At 35.1% G+C, this 22,062-nt stretch overlaps 1 protein-coding gene across 1 annotated transcript in view; it reads left to right on the top strand.

The window, feature by feature from the left end:
• Window positions 1-22,062, top strand: part of LOC138698285 (cytochrome P450 4C1-like) — a 103,123-nt gene that overhangs the window by 65,426 nt on the left and 15,635 nt on the right. The window contains exons 8-9 of the mRNA XM_069824078.1: window positions 6,334-6,406; window positions 17,259-17,368. Of these exons, the coding sequence (XP_069680179.1) occupies window positions 6,334-6,406; window positions 17,259-17,368 (183 nt within the window). The remainder of the gene's footprint in view (window positions 1-6,333; window positions 6,407-17,258; window positions 17,369-22,062) is intronic.

Below are 22,062 nucleotides of genomic sequence, written 5' to 3'. Positions count from 1 at the left end.
GTTTATATTGTGTATACCACTGCCACCAGGTGCTTGCCCACTTGCAGTGTAAATAAATACATACATACAGACATATAAATTCGATTTTCGTATTACAGTTAGTCATTTTTATATGTTTTTTCCATGTATTACAAGTGACAGATGGAAGCAGATTAGTTTGGTTTCAGAAAGTAAAAAGGTAAGAGAGGTGCAATTGGACTGCTGCGAACAATCGACGAATGATATCTACAGAGAAAAAAGAAGGGTATGTAGTATTTGTGATCCTGAAAAAAATACATTTGACAGAGTGGATTGGAAGAAACTTATAGAGATCCAAAAATAAATTTAACTGAATTGGAAAGAGAGTAGGCTCTTCAGTAACCTTTAAATGAATAATGCGAGACAAGGAGAAGAAATGTTGAAGGAAGTGAAATAGGGAGAGGCGAACGACAAGGATGCCCTTTATTACCTATCCTGTTAAATATCTACTCGCAGGATTTAGTGAAGAACTGTTTTCAGAACATGGAGGAGATGGTAGTAGGAGGAAGAGGAATAAAGTGTAGAAGATGCTCTGATGATATGACATTGTTATCACAAGAGCAGATAATATTAAGGGATATGTTCATTCATTCATTCATTCATTCATTCATTCAGTGTTCTGCCCAAGGGTACATCTTTCACTGCAAACCCAGCTCTCTCCAGTCTTTACCATTTTCTGCCTTCCTCTTTGGCTCCTCATTTGATCCATATATCTTAACGTCGTCTATCACCTGATATCTTCTTCTGCCACGAACTCTTCTCCCGTTCACCATTCCTTCCAGTCATCCTTCAGAAGGCAGTTTCTTCACAACCAGTGACCCAGTCTATTCCTTTCTTTCTTTCTGATCAGTTTCAACAACATTCTTTCTTCACCCACTCTTTCCAACACAGCTTCGTTTCTCATTCGTCTGTCCATTTCACACTTCCATCGTTCTCCATATCCACAATTGAAATGCTTCCAATTGTTTCTCTTTAGTTCGTTGTAACGTCCATGTCTCCGTACAATGCTACACTCCACACAAAGCACTTCACTAATCATTTCTTCAGTTATTTCTCCAGAGGTCCGCAGAAGATGCTCCTTTTTCTATTAAACGCTTCCTTTGCCATTTCTATTTCCCATTTTGACTACTTAGCAGCAGTTCATGTTACTGTTTATAGTACACCCCAAGTATTTGAAGCTGTCCACTTGCTCTACTGCCTCATTTAGAATTCACAAGTTTACCTTCTTTACTTTTCTTCCTATCACCCTGGTCTTCGTCTTCTTGCATTTATCTGCATTCCATACTGCTCACAGTTGTCATTTAGCTCCAGTAGCATCCCCCTTAGTATCATCTCCTCTTCTGCTAACAACACCATAACATAAGAAAATCTTATACACTTTATTCTTCTTCATCCTACTAATACTCCTGCCATTTTCTGAAAACAGTTCTTCACTAAATCCTCCAAGTAGATGTTGAACAGGGTAGGTGATAAAGGGCATCCTTGTCATTCTCCTCTCCCTATTTGACTTCCTTCTGACATTTTCTTCTCATATCCTGCCTTTGACTCGTTGTTTCATATAAAGATTACTGAACAGCCTCCTGTCTTTCAAATCCACGCCAATTTTCTTCAGGATCCTCATTAGTTTATTCCAATCCACTCTGTCAAAAGTTTTTTCTAGCTCCACAAATACCACATACACTTCTTTATTTTTCCCTACGTATAAATAGCCGATTGTTCGTAGAAGTCCAATTGCATCTCTCGTACTTTTTCCCTTCCTGAAGCCAAACTGCTCTTCTTCCAATTGTTCTTCCATTTTAAAATAGAAACATCGATTCTGAATCTAAATGACAGCTGTGAGCAGTATGGGATGAAGATGAATTCATACAAGACGAAGACCATGGTTATGGGAAGAAAAATGAGGAAGGTAGGCTAAACTTGCGGATTCGAAATGAGGCAGTAGAGCGAGTGGACAGTTTCAAATACTTGGGGTGTACTGTAAACAGTAACATGAGCTGTTGCCTGGAAGTCAAAAGGAGGATAGCAATGACGAAGGAAGCTTTTAATAGAAAACGGAGCATCTTCTGCGTGCCTCTGGAAAAAGAACTAAGTAAGAGACTAGTGAAATGCTTTGTGTGTAATGTGGCATCGTATGGGGCAGAAACATAGACATTACAACGAAGTGAAGAGAAGTGACTAGAAGTATTTAAATGTGGATATGGAGAAGAATGGAACGTGCGAAATGGAAAGAGATAATAACAAATGAAGCTGTGTTGGAAAGAATGCGTGAAGAAAGAATGATGCTGAAACTGACCAGGAAGAGGAAAAGGAATTGGCTGGGTCACTGACTGAAAAGAAATTACATAGTGAAGGGTGCACTGGAAGGGATGGTGAACGGGAGACTTCAGAGAGGAAGAAGATATCAGATTATATACAACATTAAGGTACATGGATCGTATGCCAGACTAAAAGAAGGTAAAAATTAGGAAATATTGGAAAATGCTGGGTTTGCATTGAATGACCTGTCCTTGGGCAGAAAACTATAAATTAATGTATTATACGTAATTTAGCTTATTTCTGATAACCAATCTCTTTCTCCATTTGCGTTATTATATAAAAGAGGCTAATTAAGTACGAAGAGAACTAGCAAAAGATTTTGCCTTCTATGAATGAGACCATTTCACCAAGTCAAATAGAGAATATCGTAAATTGTAGGCATAATATTATAATGATTCAGTATTTAAATTTCTATAAGATAAAATAAAATGACTACAAAATGAAATAATATGTTTGGCTATGTACCATACTATGTGGATATACATTGGTGACCATGGCCGAAGTAGCACAATATTTTTTTTTATTGAGATAAAAAATAATATAGATGTACAAAATATCCTAAATTATCTTTAATAAATAATGTGTAGGCCTACATATAAAGAATGTACACTGATTCAACGAAGTTTAGTGAATCAGTTTCATATAGCAAAAGACGAAATACCTGCAGAAATATATTCAATAATGCAAAAAGAAAAAAAAATCCATTAAATTCCTTGAACCGGTGTATGAACAGTTACAGATTCAATAACCAAATTGATATGTTTAAAAAGATTAAGAGAGCTGCGATTGAAAAACTACAAGAAAGACCAGTCAATACCAATAATTCAAATGAATACTGCCATTGTTATTCGGGGAAATTGAAGAGTAACTGAAGAAGGAATTATATTAAACTTTTACGTAAATGGGGGGAACTGTTCATTTAACTGTACATAACTACCTGAACTATTGCAAAATGGATCCGGAAGGAGTTCACATTAAGTGAAGAAGGAAATGCAACTAACTATATGTTTCAAGTATAGTTATTTTGCCGAAGAAAATGAGTTTCTGGAAAATAATGTTAACGTGTGATCAAATACTGACACATTTCGAGCCACACTATTAGAGAAAGGACATGAAGAGCAGGCATTTCCCACTTGTTATAGCTTCTGCTGTATAATTATGGATAGTCACGTATCGGAGATTGTTTAATATATAGGCCTATTATATTGATATAATTGAAATGGAATGCTACTGTTTTAATGAAAATGAGACTGAATCAACAAAGCATTTTTGACTAGTAATCGTCCACACAATTCAATGAAGATTGTAGACGTGGCACAAGTGGTAACAAGAGAACAGCTGATCATAACACAATACTGCCATCTAGCGAAATATTTTTAATGTTGAGAAAATGCAACAATATATTTTAAGGGCATTAGCATTTTAGTTAGTCAATTATTATTTTACTGTATTAGAGTACTTCATTTCTTCTAATCTTTATATACTTTCTTGTAATAGTGTAATAGTCAGTTAAATGCCACTCAAGTATTGATATTCTCAAGATAAATCAAAACCTCTAGTGAGATTACTGTGGATAAAATTTGCAAGTAATTCCAAAATGTAACTGATAAGTTGAAATACATAGTGAAAAATCAACAAATCTTCTGAAAGAAAGTTATTTAGCACAATTAACTATTTTATCCGCAAAAAGACTAAATTTTTAAATACTAAATACGCTAAAAGCCATTCAACACATAGTTGTTTCAGAGTGGCGCTGCTATGTGACTCAATACCCCAACGTTAGGACTGCTTAATTACATGTTTAGTGAGAACAACTTTAACGTAAATTTGTCAATCGAAGCTTATAGTGCTTTTGAATTTATTAGTGGCTAGAGTCTGCTATCGATCGCCAGAATGGGTATTTAAATTCACGTTTAAATGCTTAAACTAAAAAAAAATTCTTTCTAAATTGTACGTGCTGAGAAACGCCACTCATTGGCGACTTGTGGAATGGATGTAGCCTAATTGTTGAACGAAAATTACCCTACACAGGGTGGAAGGTAAGGTAGTACATTAATTGACAGGAGCCATAGAACTCATTATTTAGAGTAAGTTTTGTCAAAAAATTTTAGGACTTACAGATAGTGAGATAATTACAAGTGTTTGAAAAGCGCTGACGGCAATTGCATGATGTCTCAACGCCGCATAAGTAGTATCCCACACGCCAAGCGGTCAGCGACTTGAAGGGTGTGGGTTAAGTTAAACTACCTTTCACCGTGTATCTTCCAGCAGGTGAGGGGAGGACGGCAGGAAACAAATGAGCCGTTCAGAGCAGAAGTGGTGTAATTCAAAATTGGGTAATGAGGTTTAAAGTAAAAATTCTCTAAAATACAGCGCAAAGTAGCAATTAATATGTCCTTCGTGCTATCCACTGACTATTAATAGTTTAAATAAATTGAATATTTATTGCTACTTTGCGCTGTATTTTACAGAATGATTACTTCAGCCCTTATTACCCATTTTTGACTTAAGGGAACGCACAGGTGAAATTACTAAATCTTACAGTTTTCATTTTTTTTCTCAAAGACCAAGGACACTAGAATAAAATTATGTGACACGTTTCCTTATTAAGATGAAATAAATGGCAGGAATTTTTTTCAACGTGATTTTCTTTAATTTTCGACGTGTGGAAGCATTTATATATTAATTTAATTAATTTATATATAAATGGTTCCACACGTCGAAAATTAAAGAAAATCACGTTGAAAAAATTCCTGCCCTTTATTGCATCTTACTAAGGAAACGTGTCACATAATTTTATTCTGGTGTCCTTGGTCTTAGAGAAAAAAAAATGAAAACTGTAAGATTTAGTAATTTCACCTGTGCGTTCCCTTAAACCACTTCTGCTCTGAACGGCTCATGTACTGAGCTTCGGTGCAATACTTCGCCATCTAATCTGGGGATACATCTTCCCACAAAAATGACCTACGTAAACTCCGGATAGGGACGTAACTGTTATTTGTTTAGTGTGTGTAATTTAATGTCAGAAAATGTAAATTAATAACCCTAATGAACAAAATAGCTCGTGTCCGGGCGGAGTTCAACAATGAATACAGAATTATCAACATACAATGCAATAAACTAACAATTCAACACAAAGCATAGCGTAATAATTTTCATGTACACAAGAAATACGTACAGCAATAAGAAGTAACGTGAAAATCAGGAAATTATGTCCAAATTAGTGAAAAAAACCAAGGATTGAAGTTTCAGTTACAATTAATGAAACATAAAACTGATGTAACTTTGTGAACAAGATGTAATTATCATTACAGTTTGTTGTTTTACGAATCACTAATTCTGGGCGTTAATAATGAAATAAAGATTAATAAATTCTGTAAACCCATTCCACTCACATCTTACAGGTATTGTTTAAAATGTCGTGCGTGCATTTTTCACATCTTCTAGTCCAATTATGACGAACTCTGGTCAGTAGTATCTCTTCTCTGTTACGAATTTCATCTGCGGATCGTGTCTAAGTACTCACGATTTGTGAAATCTGGCATCTCGTAGTTTTGAAATAAATTAAACTGTATCGCTGTACGTCCAACTGCACCCTATAAACTGCAATATAAACATAACAACAGCTGATCAGTTGCGAGTACTAGGCGAACTTTCTGCGGTCCGGACAGCGATGACAGATTGTGTACGTGACACAGCAACCAATGTTTCCAATGTTAATCGATTAATTCGAAATCTGTGAATTTTCTAATAAAAATACTGCTGCAATGTGAACATAATAAACGTTCTCTTCGTTGTTATACACGTAATTAGACCGTATTTTAAACAGTATTCGTAAAATTCGCGATCCAAATATCGGCATAAAAGTATTATTTCTTCAAAAACCTCGCAAAAATGAGCAAAATGGTATTATACTTTTTTGTTCGTTATATTTCAAGGAATCACATCCTGCAATTAATATACTACCTTACCTTTCACCCAGTATAATTTTTGTTCCAGGTAATAAAAGATCGTAAGGAGCAGCGTGAGAAAACTACCCAGATGAAAGTAACAGAAGAGGAAATATTATTCGGTATGAAAAAGTCGTTTCATACAGTTTCATTTAACTAATGTTCTTATCATTAGACGACTTTTAAACTGAAAATCTCTTATGTTATTTACTAACAATAATTTCTATAAATATATTTATTCAAATTTAAAGAATCATACGAATATTTTGAGCCCTTATATCTGGATAAACCCATGTATTGTGGGTCCCTATCACCACGGCATGGCGCGTCCTCAGGTTGCGGATAGAGGAGACGGCCTCCAGATATGGAGGGTAGCTGCGAATATATTGAATAAGCAGTCGTGGACAGCCGATAAGGGGTGGTCCTCCAGCTTGGGGGTTGGGCGAAGGGCTAACAACCCATCACCGTAAAAACCAGCTTGTTACATATCCCTATAATAAGCCTCGGAATAGGACTGATTCTCTGGCACGACCACAGCAAACGAATAAGGTTTTAAGATTTGGCACTTGGAACGTAACTAGTCTTTATAGAACAGGAGGGGTAACATTAGTAGCAAAAGAACTAGCTAGATATAGAATAGACTTCGTAGGAGTACAAGAGGTTAGGTTAGATGGGAATGGCATATCACAAATAGGAGATTACTTGTTGTATTATGGGGAAGGAAACAATAATCACCAATTAGGAACAGGATTCTTTGTTCATAAAAGAATAAAATCAGCAGTAAAAAAGGTAGAATTTATCAGTGACAGGTTATCATATTTAGTACTTAAGGGTAGATGGTGCGACATCATAGTTATAAATGCTCACGCCCCTACAGAAGAGAAAGACGACCATATAAAGAATAGCTTCTATGAGGAATTGGAACATACTTTTGATCAGTTCCCTAGATATCACATGAAAATTTTATTGGGGGATTTCAATGCTAAAGTAGGACGGGAGGATATTTTTAGACCAACTATTGGAAAAGAGAGCCTACACGCAATTAGTAGTGACAATGGAGTTAGATTAGTCAACTTTGCCACATCGAAAAAATTAACTGTCAAAAGTACAACATTCCCCCATAAGGATATACATAAATATACTTGGACTTCTCCAGATGGATTGACACACAACCAAATAGATCACATCTTGTTAGATAAACGGAGACATACTAGTATAGTAGGGGTGCAGACTGTAATTCTGACCATTATTTGGTGATTGGAGAATTAAGAGAAAGTTTATCAGTAGCCAAGCGAGTAGAGCAACAAGTTAATATTACTAAATTCAATATTTTGAAATTAAAGAACGAGAAAGCTAAGCAAAATTATCAGGTCCAAATTTCGAATAGGTTTGCCACTTTAGAAAGTTCCGACGAAGTTGAGAAAGAATTAGATGTTAATAGCGTGTGGGAAAATATCAGAGATAGTATCAAAATTGCTGCTGAGCAGAGCATAGGTTATTATGAAACTAAGAAAAATAAACAGTGGTTTGATGAAGATTGTTGCATGGTAGTAGAAAGAAAGAAACAGGCAAAATTGAAATTCTTACAGGATCCAGTTGAGGAGAAGAGAGATAATTATTTCAATGAAAGACGGGAAGCAAGTCGTACACTTAGGAATAAAAAGAGAGGTTACTTGAAGGAAAAACTGAATGAGGTAGAAACAAATAGTAAGAATAAAAACATTCGAGATTTATATAAGGGTATAAAGGAATTTAAGAACGGATATCAGCCAAGGGTAAACGTGATCAAGGATGAGAATGGTGACTTGCTTGCAGACTCTCCATCAATCCTAAACAGATGGAAAAACTATTTTGCGCAACTACTAAATGTACATAGGCCAAATAGAAATGATTGGGACGAAATTGAAATACAAACTGCTGAGCCATTTATACCCGAACCCACGCTTTCAGAAGTCGAAATTGCGATAGAAAATCTGAAAAAGTACAAGTCTCCAGGTATCGATCAAATTCCAGCAGAATTAATACAAGAGGGCGGAAGTGCATTATATAGCGAAATTTATAAACTTGTACTTGCTATTTGGGAAAAGGAAATTGTACCAGAACAATGGAAGGAGTCCATAATTGTACCTATTTTTAAAAAGGGGACAAAACCAACTGTGGTAACATTCGAGGAATATCACTTTTATTGACGTCGTACAAAATTTTGTCCAATATTCTTTTGAGAAAATTAACTCCGTACGTAGATGAAATTATTGGGGATCATCAGTGCGGTTTTCGGTGTAATAGATCGACTATTGATCAGTTATTTTGTATTCGACAGATAATGGAGAAAAAATGGGAGTATAAGGGTACAGTACATCAGTTATTCATAGATTTCAAAAAGGCATATGACTCGGTTAAGAGGGAAGTATTATATGATATTCTTATTGAATTTGGTATTCCCAAGAAACTAGTTCGATTAATTAAAATGTGTCTCAGTGAAACATACAGCAGAGTCCGTATAGGTCAGTTTCTATCTGATGCTTTTCCAATTCACTGCGGGCTAAAGCAGGGAGATGCACTATCACCTTTACTTTTTAACTTCGCGCTAGAATATGCCATTAGGAAAGTTCAGGATAACAGGCAGGGTTTGGAATTGAACGGGTTACATCAACTTCTAGTCTATGCGGATGACGTGAATATGTTAGGAGAAAATACACAAACGATTAGGGAAAACACGGAAATTTTACTTGAAGCAAGTAGAGCGATCGGTTTGGAAGTAAATGCCGAAAAGACAAAGTATATGATTATGTCTCGTGACCAGAATATTATACGAAATGGAAATATAAAAATTGAAGATTTATCCTTCGAAGAGGTGGAAAAATTCAAATATCTTGGAGCAACAGTAACAAATATAAATGACACTCGGGAGGAAATTAAATGCAGAATAAATATGGGAAATGCGTGTTATTACTCGGTTGAGAAGCTCTTATCATCCAGTCTGCTGTCCAAAAATCTGAAAGTTAGAATTTATAAAACAGTTATATTACCGGTTCTTCTGTATGGTTGTGAAACTTGGACTCTCACTCTGAGAGAGGAACATAGGTTCAGGGTGTTTGAGAATAAGGTGCTTAGGAAAATATTTGGGGCTAAGCGGGATGAAGTTACAGGAGAATGGAGAAAGTTACACAACACAGAACTGCACGCATTGTATTCTTCACCTGACATAATTAGGAACATTAAATCCAGACGTTTGAGATGGGCAGGGCATGTAGCACGTATGGGCGAATCCAGAAATGCATATAGAGCGTTAGTTGGGAGACCGGAGGGAAAAAGACCTTTAGGGAGGCCGAGACGTAGATGGGAGGATAATATTAAAATGGATTTGAGGGAGGTGGGGTATGATGATAGAGACTGGATTAATCTTGCACAGGATAGGGACCGCTGGCGGGCTTATGTGAGGGCGGCAATGAACCTTCGGGTTCCTTAAAAGCCATTTGTAAGTAAGTATATCTGGATAAAAATGTGGTTATTGTCGCACCATCGGATCTGTGCCCCTTCAGCGCTGTCGTCGTTCTTGGAAAAGTTAACGCCTCTATTCACCCCATTCCACCCGTTTCTCACCCACAACATCAAACAGCAGGCCACGAACCTTCCCGAATAGGGATGTTGCCAAACTTCCGTCAAACAGTGTCATGTCTCTTGAATATTGCTTATAATAATGTAAGGTTAATTATTACTTACTGTATTCATAATTTAATTTAAGTAGGTCTTTCAATCAAAATACATCTTGTATTTCTACACTTTTAAAATCTATTCTCATGTCTCGAATCACTTTCCGTAGCGTTTCTCTCCCTCCTTGGAAATTTATTGCTTCTCTCGCAACCTTCAATAATTTCTCCAATGTCGGAACTTCTTTCTGCATCGCATAAAATTCTTCTATCTTTCTTCTTAAAATACATCTGTCCATATCATCTACAAGAATTAAAGGTCCCCTTGGTCTGTTCTTCCCTGGTGACTCTAGCTTTTCATCTCTTGCACAGACTCCCTCTCTCCTGATTTTCTTTATTAGGCGCTCTGACCTGCATATATAAATTACATTAAAAAGTTGTATTATATTACTATTGGTTAAGTAATTTTAAAACGTAATCAATTGAAATACAATAATCCTCACCTGTGATATCAGTTGCTCTTTTCGTTGCCTGATTTATAGGAAACAAATATTGACCTGTTTGTTTCTCTTCATCGCAAAATGCTATTACTTGCTTAATAATATTTCTTTCACCACTCCGTGCTACAGTATTCATGTTGAGTTGACAACACTGGACTGCAAGTGCAAATAAACTGTCCCGCAAGAAGGCTCAAAACTGTGAATAGAGAGGGAGAGAAAGGGAGAGGCATAGAAAAGAGAGAAATAGGAATGCAAGGAGAGAAATGAATTGCCGAGGCTGAAAAGGAATTAGGGTTCAGTTCGCATATCTTACGGGGGCACAGATCCGATGGCCGGACTATAGCTTCGCAGAAGTGATACGATATTACCATATGTCTATTATGTTGTTCAAATGAAACCTGGCCTTAGCTAACAGAAACAAAGAAATTAAACTCACTTCCTAATACTCGATAAGCTTGTTAACACATTTATCCCACTATGAGAACGGCTGATGGATAACAGCTCCGTAAGTCATTTCGTCATGAATATACAAAAACCTATTTAATCTTATATACTGAAGGATGCTCTATGTCCCACTCGATAAGCAACTGTATCTCTAATTTTACTTAGATCGCTGCTATTCTCGTGGAACTTTAAGTGATAGTCTTATATACTGCAATAATTTACTTCTTCTTCTTCTTCTTCTTCTTCTTCTTCTTCCAATCCCTGATGCTGTTAGGCGTCGGGTTCACTTCTCTCCGTCCAAATCTTACAAATCTCTCTATCTTTACACATTTTCTTTATTTCAACCTCATCCTGCCTAAGGTTTTTCCGTGGTTTTCCTAAGGCGCTAAGACAAATGTCGGGATGAGCCCTAAAAGAAATGGGCCACGGACCTGCACTCATATCCCCATGAATCTCCCTAATTACTTTAAATTAATTAACTAATTACATCTCTCCCCCCCTCTTTGTAATTGAGCCATCATATAGCCAAATGGCTTGTCTCAAAATTGAGATGATTCAACAAGGCTCATGACAATAATCACCTCCTACATAATAGCCAAATTGGCTAGTCTCTTATACATGAGACAACTCATCTCGCCTAAGGTATTCCGTGGTTTTCCTCAGGCGCAAGACAAATGTCGGGATGAGCCCTATAAGAAATGAGCCACGGACCTATATGCCCTTCCCCATATAAATCCCCCCCTTATTATAAACGATGTATGCCCTAGTTCAGATACTATAAATAGTCTATTAAATGTACGAGGTCACTCAATTAGTCGCAATTGAAATGACAGGGACCTCTCAAATTGCAGATTTAGATTTCACGGTGCTTCTTCCGACGGCCTTCACGTGCTTTGTCATCGAACAACAGATGACGGCGTCTTGCCATCCTAACGGCAAACACCAGCCAACTCCTCCTCGCCCCGTTCCGTGATCACTTGATCAAATCTAAGTCCCCCTCGCGTATGTGGTACCTAAGAGGTTACGTCCAATTTCGGCTTCCCCTTCAAAATTTTCTAGATCTCCTTCAGAGGAGCAGCGTAATCCGGAGTGAGACTAGTGGCCAACAGGCTTGGAGCTCACATATTTAGTTTTGTACAGCCCCCAACCCCTTGCAAGGACGCGTTTTGCGTACCTTTTAAATTTGTCCTCCCAATTCTCCTTCGATTTTTCGATTTTTTTATTTCAACCATTTCCACATTGTTGTACTATTTTCTCTACAGTATTTTCCCACTTAAATCTTGGTCTACCTCTTCCTATCCTTCCTTCCACTCGCTTCTCCATTACCTGTTTAACTTTCTTTTCCTCTTTCTTTCTATACACATGTCCGAACCACTTTAGTTGCTTTTCTTCTATATTCTATATTATAGATTTCTTTAGTTTGACCTCTTTTCTTACTTTTTCGTTTCCTATTCGATCGCTTCTAGTTTTTTCTATCGTTCTCCGGAGAAACTTCATTTCCATAGCAGTTATCTTGCTTTTGTACTTGTCAGTTAGCGGTACACTTTCTGTACCATATTTTAGTATTGGTTTTATTAAATTGAGTTACATATTTGCATTTTGGTCTTGATACTGATCTTTTTTTTTTCCAACTCTTGTGTTACTTATTTGGTAATAGGTTGTTGTTGCATTTTAATTATATTTAGTATCCCTTGTTCTGTTCTTCCTTCACTGCTAGTAATAGAACCTAAATACTCATAACTTTCTACTCTTTCCAGTATTTGATCGTTGCATATAATATTTAATTCTTCATTATGTATATTTCTTTATATATTCACATGGTCTTACTCTTATTAATATTAATCAGCATTCCTTTTCTTAATAATTCTTCATTCTATTCAATTATTATATTTTGTAGTCTTTGTTGTGTGTCTGCTATAATACAATTTCATCTGCATACAGTAGTGCTTGGAGAAAATTGGTCGTAATCTCCAATTCCAAACTTTAGTTCGTACCGTTCCCCCTTTTACATATCTTACGTATTTCAAGCATAAATATGATAAACGGAAGTAGACTAACGCTATCCTCTTGTTTCACTCCTTTTTGCATTTTATATTCTTCTGATATTATCCCATCCATTCGTACTAATCCAACCATCTCTTCATATGTGCTTTTAATAGCCTTTGTGGTACTGTCTTTGCTTCTAGTCCTTCCCATAACTTTCTTGGTACCAAATCGAACGCTGTTTTTAAGTTTGTAAAAGCAAGGTAGAGGTCCTTGTTCTTTTCTATTATACTTATTATTGCGAACATATGTTCCTGTGTTTGTCTTTCTGGTCTAAACGAAGCTTGCTCTTCTTCCAACTAATAATCAAAGTCTTCTCTCTAAGATCCTGGTGTATATTTTATATATTACCGGTGAGAGACTAATTGCTCTATAATTATCGCAGTCCAAGCTATTTCCTTTTTTATCGATGGATATGATGATATTATTTCTCCACTCCTCAGGTAAGTATACTCTTATCTATCCAAGCTTTTCGACATATTTTGGTGACTACCTTAACCACTCTTTCGCCACCATATTTGATGAGTTCTAGTACTATCATATCTATTCCCGCAGCTTTTCCTATTCTTAATATATATATGGCTATTTCGATTTCTATTTCTTCAACTCCTTCCTCTATTTCTTTATCTTGTACCTCTGTTCCTATCTGTAGGTCCTGTGTTCTTCTATTTGACGTGTTTTCATCCTCATTTTCCGTTTCTCCCAATTTCCTTTCGTAGAATTATTTCCAAACATCAACTATTTGTTTCTTCTCGGTTATTATCTGGTTTCCTTTTTTATTGATCTTATTCCCTTACCATATTTTCTCCTAATAGACTTAACTGTTTTCTAGAACTGTTTATTGTTTTTATCTTTTGCATTTTGTTCAGTATCTTACCAAATTCTTCCCATGCTTTAGTTTTGCTTCTCTTATTGCAGATTTTGTTTAATTTATTTTAATTATATAACACTGTCTATCTTCTTCTCTTTTACTCCCTATATATTGTTTCCATACCTTCTTTTTATTTAATACTTTCTCTTTTATTTCTCCATTCCAGCAAGCAGTTTCCTTCCTCTTTGTGTTCATTATTGTTTCTCCACATATAGCTTTAGCGCTATTTAGTGTTTTTTTAATGCATTCCTCTCCGAATTGCTCTTCTTGTAGTTTTAAGGTAATTAGTTTTTTATGCCCTTCTCTTTTTTCTGATTTTTCCAGTTCTTTTATTTTAATTACTTTGATTTTCTTGGTTCTACTATTCCTTGGTTGTTGGAATCTCGTATCTACCATCACTAATCTATGATTGATTGTTAATTCTACACCTCTAATTACTTTTACATCCGTTATGTCTCTTCTGATTGATCTTGAGTATACAATATAGTCTATAATGCTTTCAGCATTTCTGTCCTCTGCTTCAAAAGTTATTTTGTGTGCTTTCTTATGTGGATAAAAGGAATTTCCAATTAGTAATTGGTTATGTATACAGAATTCGATCACCCTTTTCGCGTTTTCGTTTAATGTTCTTTCACTTCCAAATTTACCTATGCAGCCATGTGCTATTCTTTGGTCTCTTCCTATTCTTGCATTATAGTCTCCTGACATTATTATAATATTCTTCTACTTATTTCTTCTTTATCAATTGTTCTCTGTAGCTCCGCGTAGAATTCTTCCTTTTCCAGTATGTTTGAGTCTTCTGTGGGTGCATACTTTTGTATAAATGATATAGGTGTTTCCAATTCAAATTTCAGTACAATTATTATTCTGGAATTAACTGCTATCCATCCACTAACTTTCTGTTCACATTGTTCGTTTGTTATTATTCAAACTCCTTCCTTTGCTCTTTTATCAAAGCCCGAGTACCTTAATGTGCAACCTCCTTCTATACTTCTGGTTACACTTCCTTTCTTCTTAACCTCGCTTAATCCCAATATTTCAACTTTGTGGTTCTTCATTTCTTGTACTAATCCAGGTTCCTTTACAACTATGGTTGCAATGATTTACTATTAATATTATAATAGGCAAATGATGAAATGGGATTTAAACACCATTAATGGAAGGTTACGGCGGGAAGCGTTGCCCAATCACAAGACTGCCACTAATCGTAATATTACTGATTCCTATAGATCCCGCTAAGGCTGAGTTACTTCTTCTTCTCTTACAGTGACCTTGAAATGCCTCTAGCAAGAGTGTCTACTATAGTACAGTAGTAAACATAGTATTACTAGTAATTGCAAGTATCGAACTAAAATTAATGCCATAATTCCATGCTAAAATATTCCAGCCAGTCTACTAAGCTTATTAGTGCTCAATTTATTAATAGCAATCGAACTACATTCATAGTTTCATGCTGATAAAACTAGTAACTCATAAGTGATAATATTTTTTCAACATAGCGGAATGTTTAGGAGGAAAATCTACCAATGAACAGCTTACATCAACCACATTAATCTCGTACTACCACTGTTTGACTATTGCGACGTAATACTTACAGACTTGACAACTGAACTTTCGAACAAGCTGCAGTGTGTACACAATATGTGTGTCAGATTCATCAGCAATGCTCACAAATTTGACCATATTACGCCCTCGTTCAAATCTTTATCCTGGCTGTAAATTAATAACCGTAGAACGCTTCATTCGCTGCCTCTTCTGTTTCGAGTTCTCCACACCTATAATCCAAATTAACTTCGTTCCCGTTTAACTACTTATCCTCCAATCACAATCTAAATACCAGGTCACAGGAGAGCCAAATTCTAGCAATTCCTGCCCATAGAACATCCAACTATTCATCCTATTTTATTGTCTCAGTCCCCTGTGAATGTAATTCTCTATCTCAGAAGATTAGGGGTTGCCAGGCAATAACCACTTTCAAGAAAAGGCTAAACGATTTCTTACGGACGCAGTCAAATTGAAGTTATAATTGTGATCGAGTTTAATAATTTAATTTAGGTAGGACTATTATTATTATTATTATTATTATTATTATTACACAATTATTTATTGGTGTTGTGAAGATAAAAAGAATTGTCATTGTATTATATTAATTATGTATTATATTGTATTGTTGTATTGTATTGTATTTTATTAATTATGTTATATTCATAGCAATGTAGTAATTTTCTATCATACTGGTTGAGTGAAGGAGAAAGCCGAATGGCCTTAACTCTGCCAGTTAAAATAAACCATTATTATTATTATTATTATTATTATTATTATTATTATTATTATTATTATTATTATTATTATTATTATTATTATTATTATTATAAAGTTAACACAAAACTCTAATTATAACAATTTTATTTTCAAGTACAAGGTAAGTCTCCCTAAGTTCGCCAACTTAAGCAAATTTATTTTTAAATTGAAGATGAAGTCATATTTCGAAAGTATAAAAAATTGCTTTGCAATACTGATACTAAGGAGTATCTTAAATAAAAATTTCGTAAACAATAAGATACACCTTCTCGTATAAAAACAAAAGAGACAAGAAGATGCAATTGGAGAAGTTAGGGCGCATGTGTTCCCTAGGTTCGCCACTTGTGTGTCTGTTGTAAATTCAAACAATATTTATTTTAATATCATCAGAGTACAGATGTAATGTATTTTAACACAGAAAAAATGGTCATAGTAGGAATTAAACAAAGTTTTATCATTGATAAATTATCACTGAGTTAATAATTTTAATATTATTTTACCTATAAAATATTCAAATATCAATCACTTAAATGCTAAATTTAAACTTTAATCAGTTATTTAAACTGTCAACTGTTTAAAACGATCTCAAAGAAGCAGCAACGAATGGTCCTAATTTGACCATGGAAGAAGTTACAGTGGGGAACTTAAGAATAGTTCCAACATTTAATAATATTGTCAAAAAGTAGGATATCACTATAGTAAATGTGCCTAGATACCAAATAATAGTCTACACCTGTGGAGTAACGGTCAGCGCGTCTGGCTGCGAAACCAGGTGGCCCGGGTTCGAATCCTGGTCGGGGAAATTTACCTGGTTGAGGTTTTTTCCGGGGTTTTCCCTCAACCCAATACGAGCAAATGCTGGGTAACTTTCGGTGCTGGACCCCGGACACATTTCACCGGCATTATCAGCTTCATATCATTCAGACGCTAAATAACCTAGATGTTGATACAGCGTCGTAAAATAACCCAAAAAAATAAAAAACAAATAATAACATTAAGTAGATAAAAAACCAACAGCTTTCGTAATAGCACTCTACCACTCCTCATAGGATGAAATGCTATTAATTTATAATTTGTGTTCCATAAAATTCATATCTTATAATAACAGTAGTAGTGCTGGGTTGATTTATTTATTTATTTTATTCCACATTGTTTTTTTTTTCAGGATACAAGAGACGTGTAGCTCTTTTGGACATGTTGCTGGAAGCATCTGAAAATGGAGTAGAAATAACAGATGAAGAGATACAACAAGAAGTTGATACTTTTATGTTTGCGGTGAGTGAAACAAAATATATTTATGAAATAAGTAGGAGCTTTTTGGTGATTTATTACTACAGAAATGTGAAAGCACAGATCATCAACTGAATTTTGCTATAAATTATTTTGCATATCTTGGACATGTAATTTATTTTATTTCTCAAGCAAAATATAACACTCGTGAAAAGCATTGTAATCGTGCTAAGTTGATTTCAGGTTTACGGAAACCACTTTTCATCGTATCTAACAATGAAAAATTAGGAATTTGGCATGATTTTCCTGTATGTACTTTCAAATCTACCGGGTGGGTAAAAAGTAAGTGCCTATTGAAAAAAACTAACGACAGTTGGAAGAACTACAGTTTGGCTTCAGGAAGGAAAAAGGGACGAGAGATGCAATTGAACTGCTACGAACAATGGACGAAAGATACCTGGAGAAGAATAAAGAAGAGTATCTTACTATTTGTAGACTTATGAAATGAGTTTCACAGAGTGGATTGGAATAAACTGATGGGAATTCTAAGGAAAATTGGTATGGATTGGAAAGAGAGGAGACTGTTTAGTAATCCTTATATAAAACAATGAGTCAAATTCAGGATAGAAGAAGAAATGGCAGAAGGAAGAGAACTAGGAGTAAGTCAAGGATGCTCTTTATCACCTACCGTCCACACCTGTGGAGTAACGGTCAGCGCGTCTGGCTGCGAAACCAGGTGGCCCGGGTTCAAATCCCGGTCGGGGCAAGTTACCTGGTTGAGGTTTTTTCCGGGGTTTGCCCTCAACCCAATACGAGCAAATGCTGGGTAACTTTCGGTGCTGGACCCCGGACTCATTTCACCGGCATTATCACCTTCATATCATTCACACGCTAAATAACCTAGATGTTGATACAGCGTCGTAAAATAAACCAATAAAATAAAATTTATCACCTACCCTGTTCAACATCTTCTTGGAGAATTTAGTGACGAACTGTTTTCAGAACATGAGAGGAGTGATAGTAGGAGGAAGAAGAATAAAGTGCATAAGATTTTCTGATGATGTGGCGTTGTTAGCAGAAAAGGAGATGATATTAAAGGATATGCTACTGGAGCTAAATGACAGCTGTGAACAGTATGAGATGAAGATAAATGCAAACAAGACGAAGACCACTGCCATAAGAAAAAAGTAAAGAAGGTAAACTTGCGAATTCTAAATGATACAGTAGAGCAAGTGGACAGTTTTACATACTTGGGGCGTACTATAAACAGTAACATGAGTTGCTGCCATGAAGTCAAAAGGAAATAGCAATGGCAAAGGAAGCTTTTAATAGAAAAAGGAGCATCTTCTACGGACCTATGGAGAAAGAATGAAGCGTGTGAAATCGACAGAAAGAATAAGAAACGAAGCTGTATTGAAAACAGTGGGTAAAAAAAGCATATTGCTGAAATTGATCTGGAAGAGACAAAGAAATTGGCTGGTTCACTGGCTGAGAAAAAAATGCCTACTGAAGTATGCACAGGAAGAAATGGTGAACGGGAGAAGAGTTCGCAGAAGACGAAGAAACCAAATAATAGACGACATTAAGATATATGGATCATATGCGGAGCATAAGAGGAAGACAGAAAATAGGAAAGATTGGGGAATTCTGTGTTTGCAGTGAAAGACGTGTCCTTGAGCAGGACAATATTAATGAATGAATTAATATTTATAAATCGTTTTTGATAAAGCTAGTTTTACTGTGGACTGCAGTATGACAGATATTATGCTGAAATAAAATTTTAACATAGGTATAAGTTTTACAACCAATTTCTCTAATTGAAGGGATCTCTGCAAAAATGGGGTGGCTCCACTTTTTAGTTAAATTAATTTTTTCCTTGTTTCATACGTAAAAAAATAACGATTTTTTAACGCAAGAACGGTATGATTCTGAGCATTTGGTAGTAACTTACAATGGAATTTGAGCTGAGCTCCCAATCGTTTTATTGCAAGAAGGAGATAAGTTCTGGAGCTATATACAGAGTAAACCTTAAGTAGTATCATCAATTTCAGGGGGTTATTTTTTGAGATATATAAAACAGAAAAGTTCAATAAAATATTGCTACTTTTTTACATTGTAAAATTTCTTTGCAGATCGAAAAGTTACATTTCTTCGACTCAAGTTTATGCACATTTGAAAGACAAAACTAAAATTCTTTCAATCATTTATTATCACAATACACTGTTCTATTAAACTGACTGACCAGTTTGGAAATTAAATCAACTGCTTTCCCTGAACACGCTATTAAATATTTCATATAAAACAATTTTTATGTCGTAAAGGAAGCAAAACGAGCAAATTGTATTAATCTTTTTGTTTGAAATATCTCAAAGAGTAACCCTCTGAAAGTAATGACAGTACTTATTGCAAAAAGGGGTATCTACATTATTTGAAGAGTACAGGGAAAAACAATTAAAGTCACAATTCTCTTAAGAGTGATGTCATCTTCTAATTCAGAATATTACTGCAAAATTTATTGCTGTTGCTAATGAAAAAGTAAGAAAGGATGACTGTATACGTAGTGATAATTCTCCTTCACCACTTTTAATAAGAAAAACGGTAAAGTTTGCAGTAACATAGTGAATTAGATGATGATATCACCCTTGCAGTAACGCTCAAAACTATTTTGTAGAAAGCATATGTCACAATTACATAAAGGCAAGTATAGAATAGCAAAAAAAAAAAAAAAATGTCAGTGGATAATATTGAAAAGTATGTATTTATAATCATTTTAGTACGAAAATACATTTAGTTTAAACGGAGTTATCTTGCGTAAAAATAATTGAAAATTCTTCTGCCTCAAAAGTAATTTGTAAGTCCAACTATATAATAATAAAACAGAAATTCTGGGTTCTGGAAAAAGAAATCAGTATATCATTGCATAGCTCCGACTTTCGATCATAGCAGCAGATATGTTTGGCATTCAATTCACAAGATTTTTCAATTGCTCTAGTGGAAGTTGTAACCATTCTTCCAATAAGGCAGCAAAGAACTGATCCTTATTTGAGTGACTTCTACGACGAACACGTCGATCCAATTCAACCCAGAGAAGTTTAATAGGATTAAGATCCGGACTCTGTCTTGGGTAATCCAAAAATTCGATTTTCTTATCTGCAAAGAATTTTTTAAATGGCTGGAGGTGTGTTTTGGATCATTGTCCTGCTGAAAAATTCAATTACGTGCCATATTCTTCCTCCCATGCGGAACCATATTTTTTCTAAAATGTCACTATACAAGAAACGATCCGTATTCCTTTCTATGTGGACTAGAGGACCAACTCCACTTCTAGAAAATTTTGGCATGGTTGCAATTGTTTGTACAAATAAACAAGAACTGTCTAAATACCTAAATACCAATATTGAATATATACCATGCCACCAAATAAAACCACAAAATACTTATGAGCTAATGGAATATGCATTTATATTGTTATTCTATGAATTTTCCTGTTTCCTAAATACGTAACCACAGCAACGTTACGCTACTCATAGAATGACACAGCTGTGTGCTTTGCGTTGTTGTAACTGCATGCAAACAGTATTGATAACATTAAACCTTAAATACAAAATACTTTTGAGCGCTACTGTATGTGAATTGTCATTTTGATTTACTTTACTCTGTACACTTCAAGTTTATATTTTACCCCACTAAATTGCTGATTGTAATAAATGAGTAAGGTACCTAGGACATACTCTGAAAAGGGAAAGAAACTCAGTTAAAATTTGAATTTTGTAGAATGTTTCTGTTGTTTTTCACAGCTTCGCAAATATGGATCTACCTCCTTTTTAATACCAAATGTTTTGTTATATTTTCGTCATTGACCTATCATATATCATCATAGAATGTAACTCTTTATATTACATATTTCACAATTTGTATTAACGTTTTCGTCACTATTGTAACCTCATTTGTGTGGCATCTAACTGTAATATAGTAGAGTGGAGTTATTAACACAATATTAAAGGTGAATGCTAAAAGACTTAAATTAAGTTACATTTAAATGCCACACAAAATAAGGTTACAGTATTGAAAATTACATATATCTGATGATGTCACAATAGTGATGAAAATGTTCATACAACTGTAAAATATGTAATAAGCTTATAAAGAGTTCCCCTCTATGATATTATATGATAAATCAATGACGGAAATATAACAAAACATTTATTTGATATTACTTAGAGACTTGTCTGAATTCTCTCAAAATGAATTGCAAAAATACCTTCTTTTTGCAGGAAGCCTTTCAATTTTTGGAAATAGTCTCAACTGACTTCATAAGATACTCCGGTGGCATATTGGCCTGATCTTACCGAATTTGATCCTAAAAGTCATCCAGAACGTTTTGTTTATTGCACTAAACTTTTTCCTTCGCCAATGATGGGCACGGGCTTTCATCGATAGCGCCTGATAGTAGTGCAGCTCCTGTATAAAACGCACACTTTCTTCTGTCCCGGATATCGATGGACGAACATTTTTGACACTATTTAGTACTGCCCTCGTGTTCATCAGTTTGGATTGACAATTTCTTATGGTCCTGGAATCTCTGCATCCAAACCATGGAATGCCACAATCTTATATGACTGTGTAAATTACAGGATGAATCTTTTACGTAAATTACAAATCATTTACATTGCGTTGTATAACTAACACTTTATACGATTTTTACGAGGCACAATAAATTACTTTATAGAAGTAAATGA

Source organism: Periplaneta americana, chromosome 4, assembly GCF_040183065.1.
Source record: "Periplaneta americana isolate PAMFEO1 chromosome 4, P.americana_PAMFEO1_priV1, whole genome shotgun sequence".
Taxonomy (NCBI): Eukaryota; Metazoa; Arthropoda; class Insecta; order Blattodea; family Blattidae; genus Periplaneta; species Periplaneta americana.
This window is presented reverse-complemented; position numbering and strand designations above follow the sequence as displayed.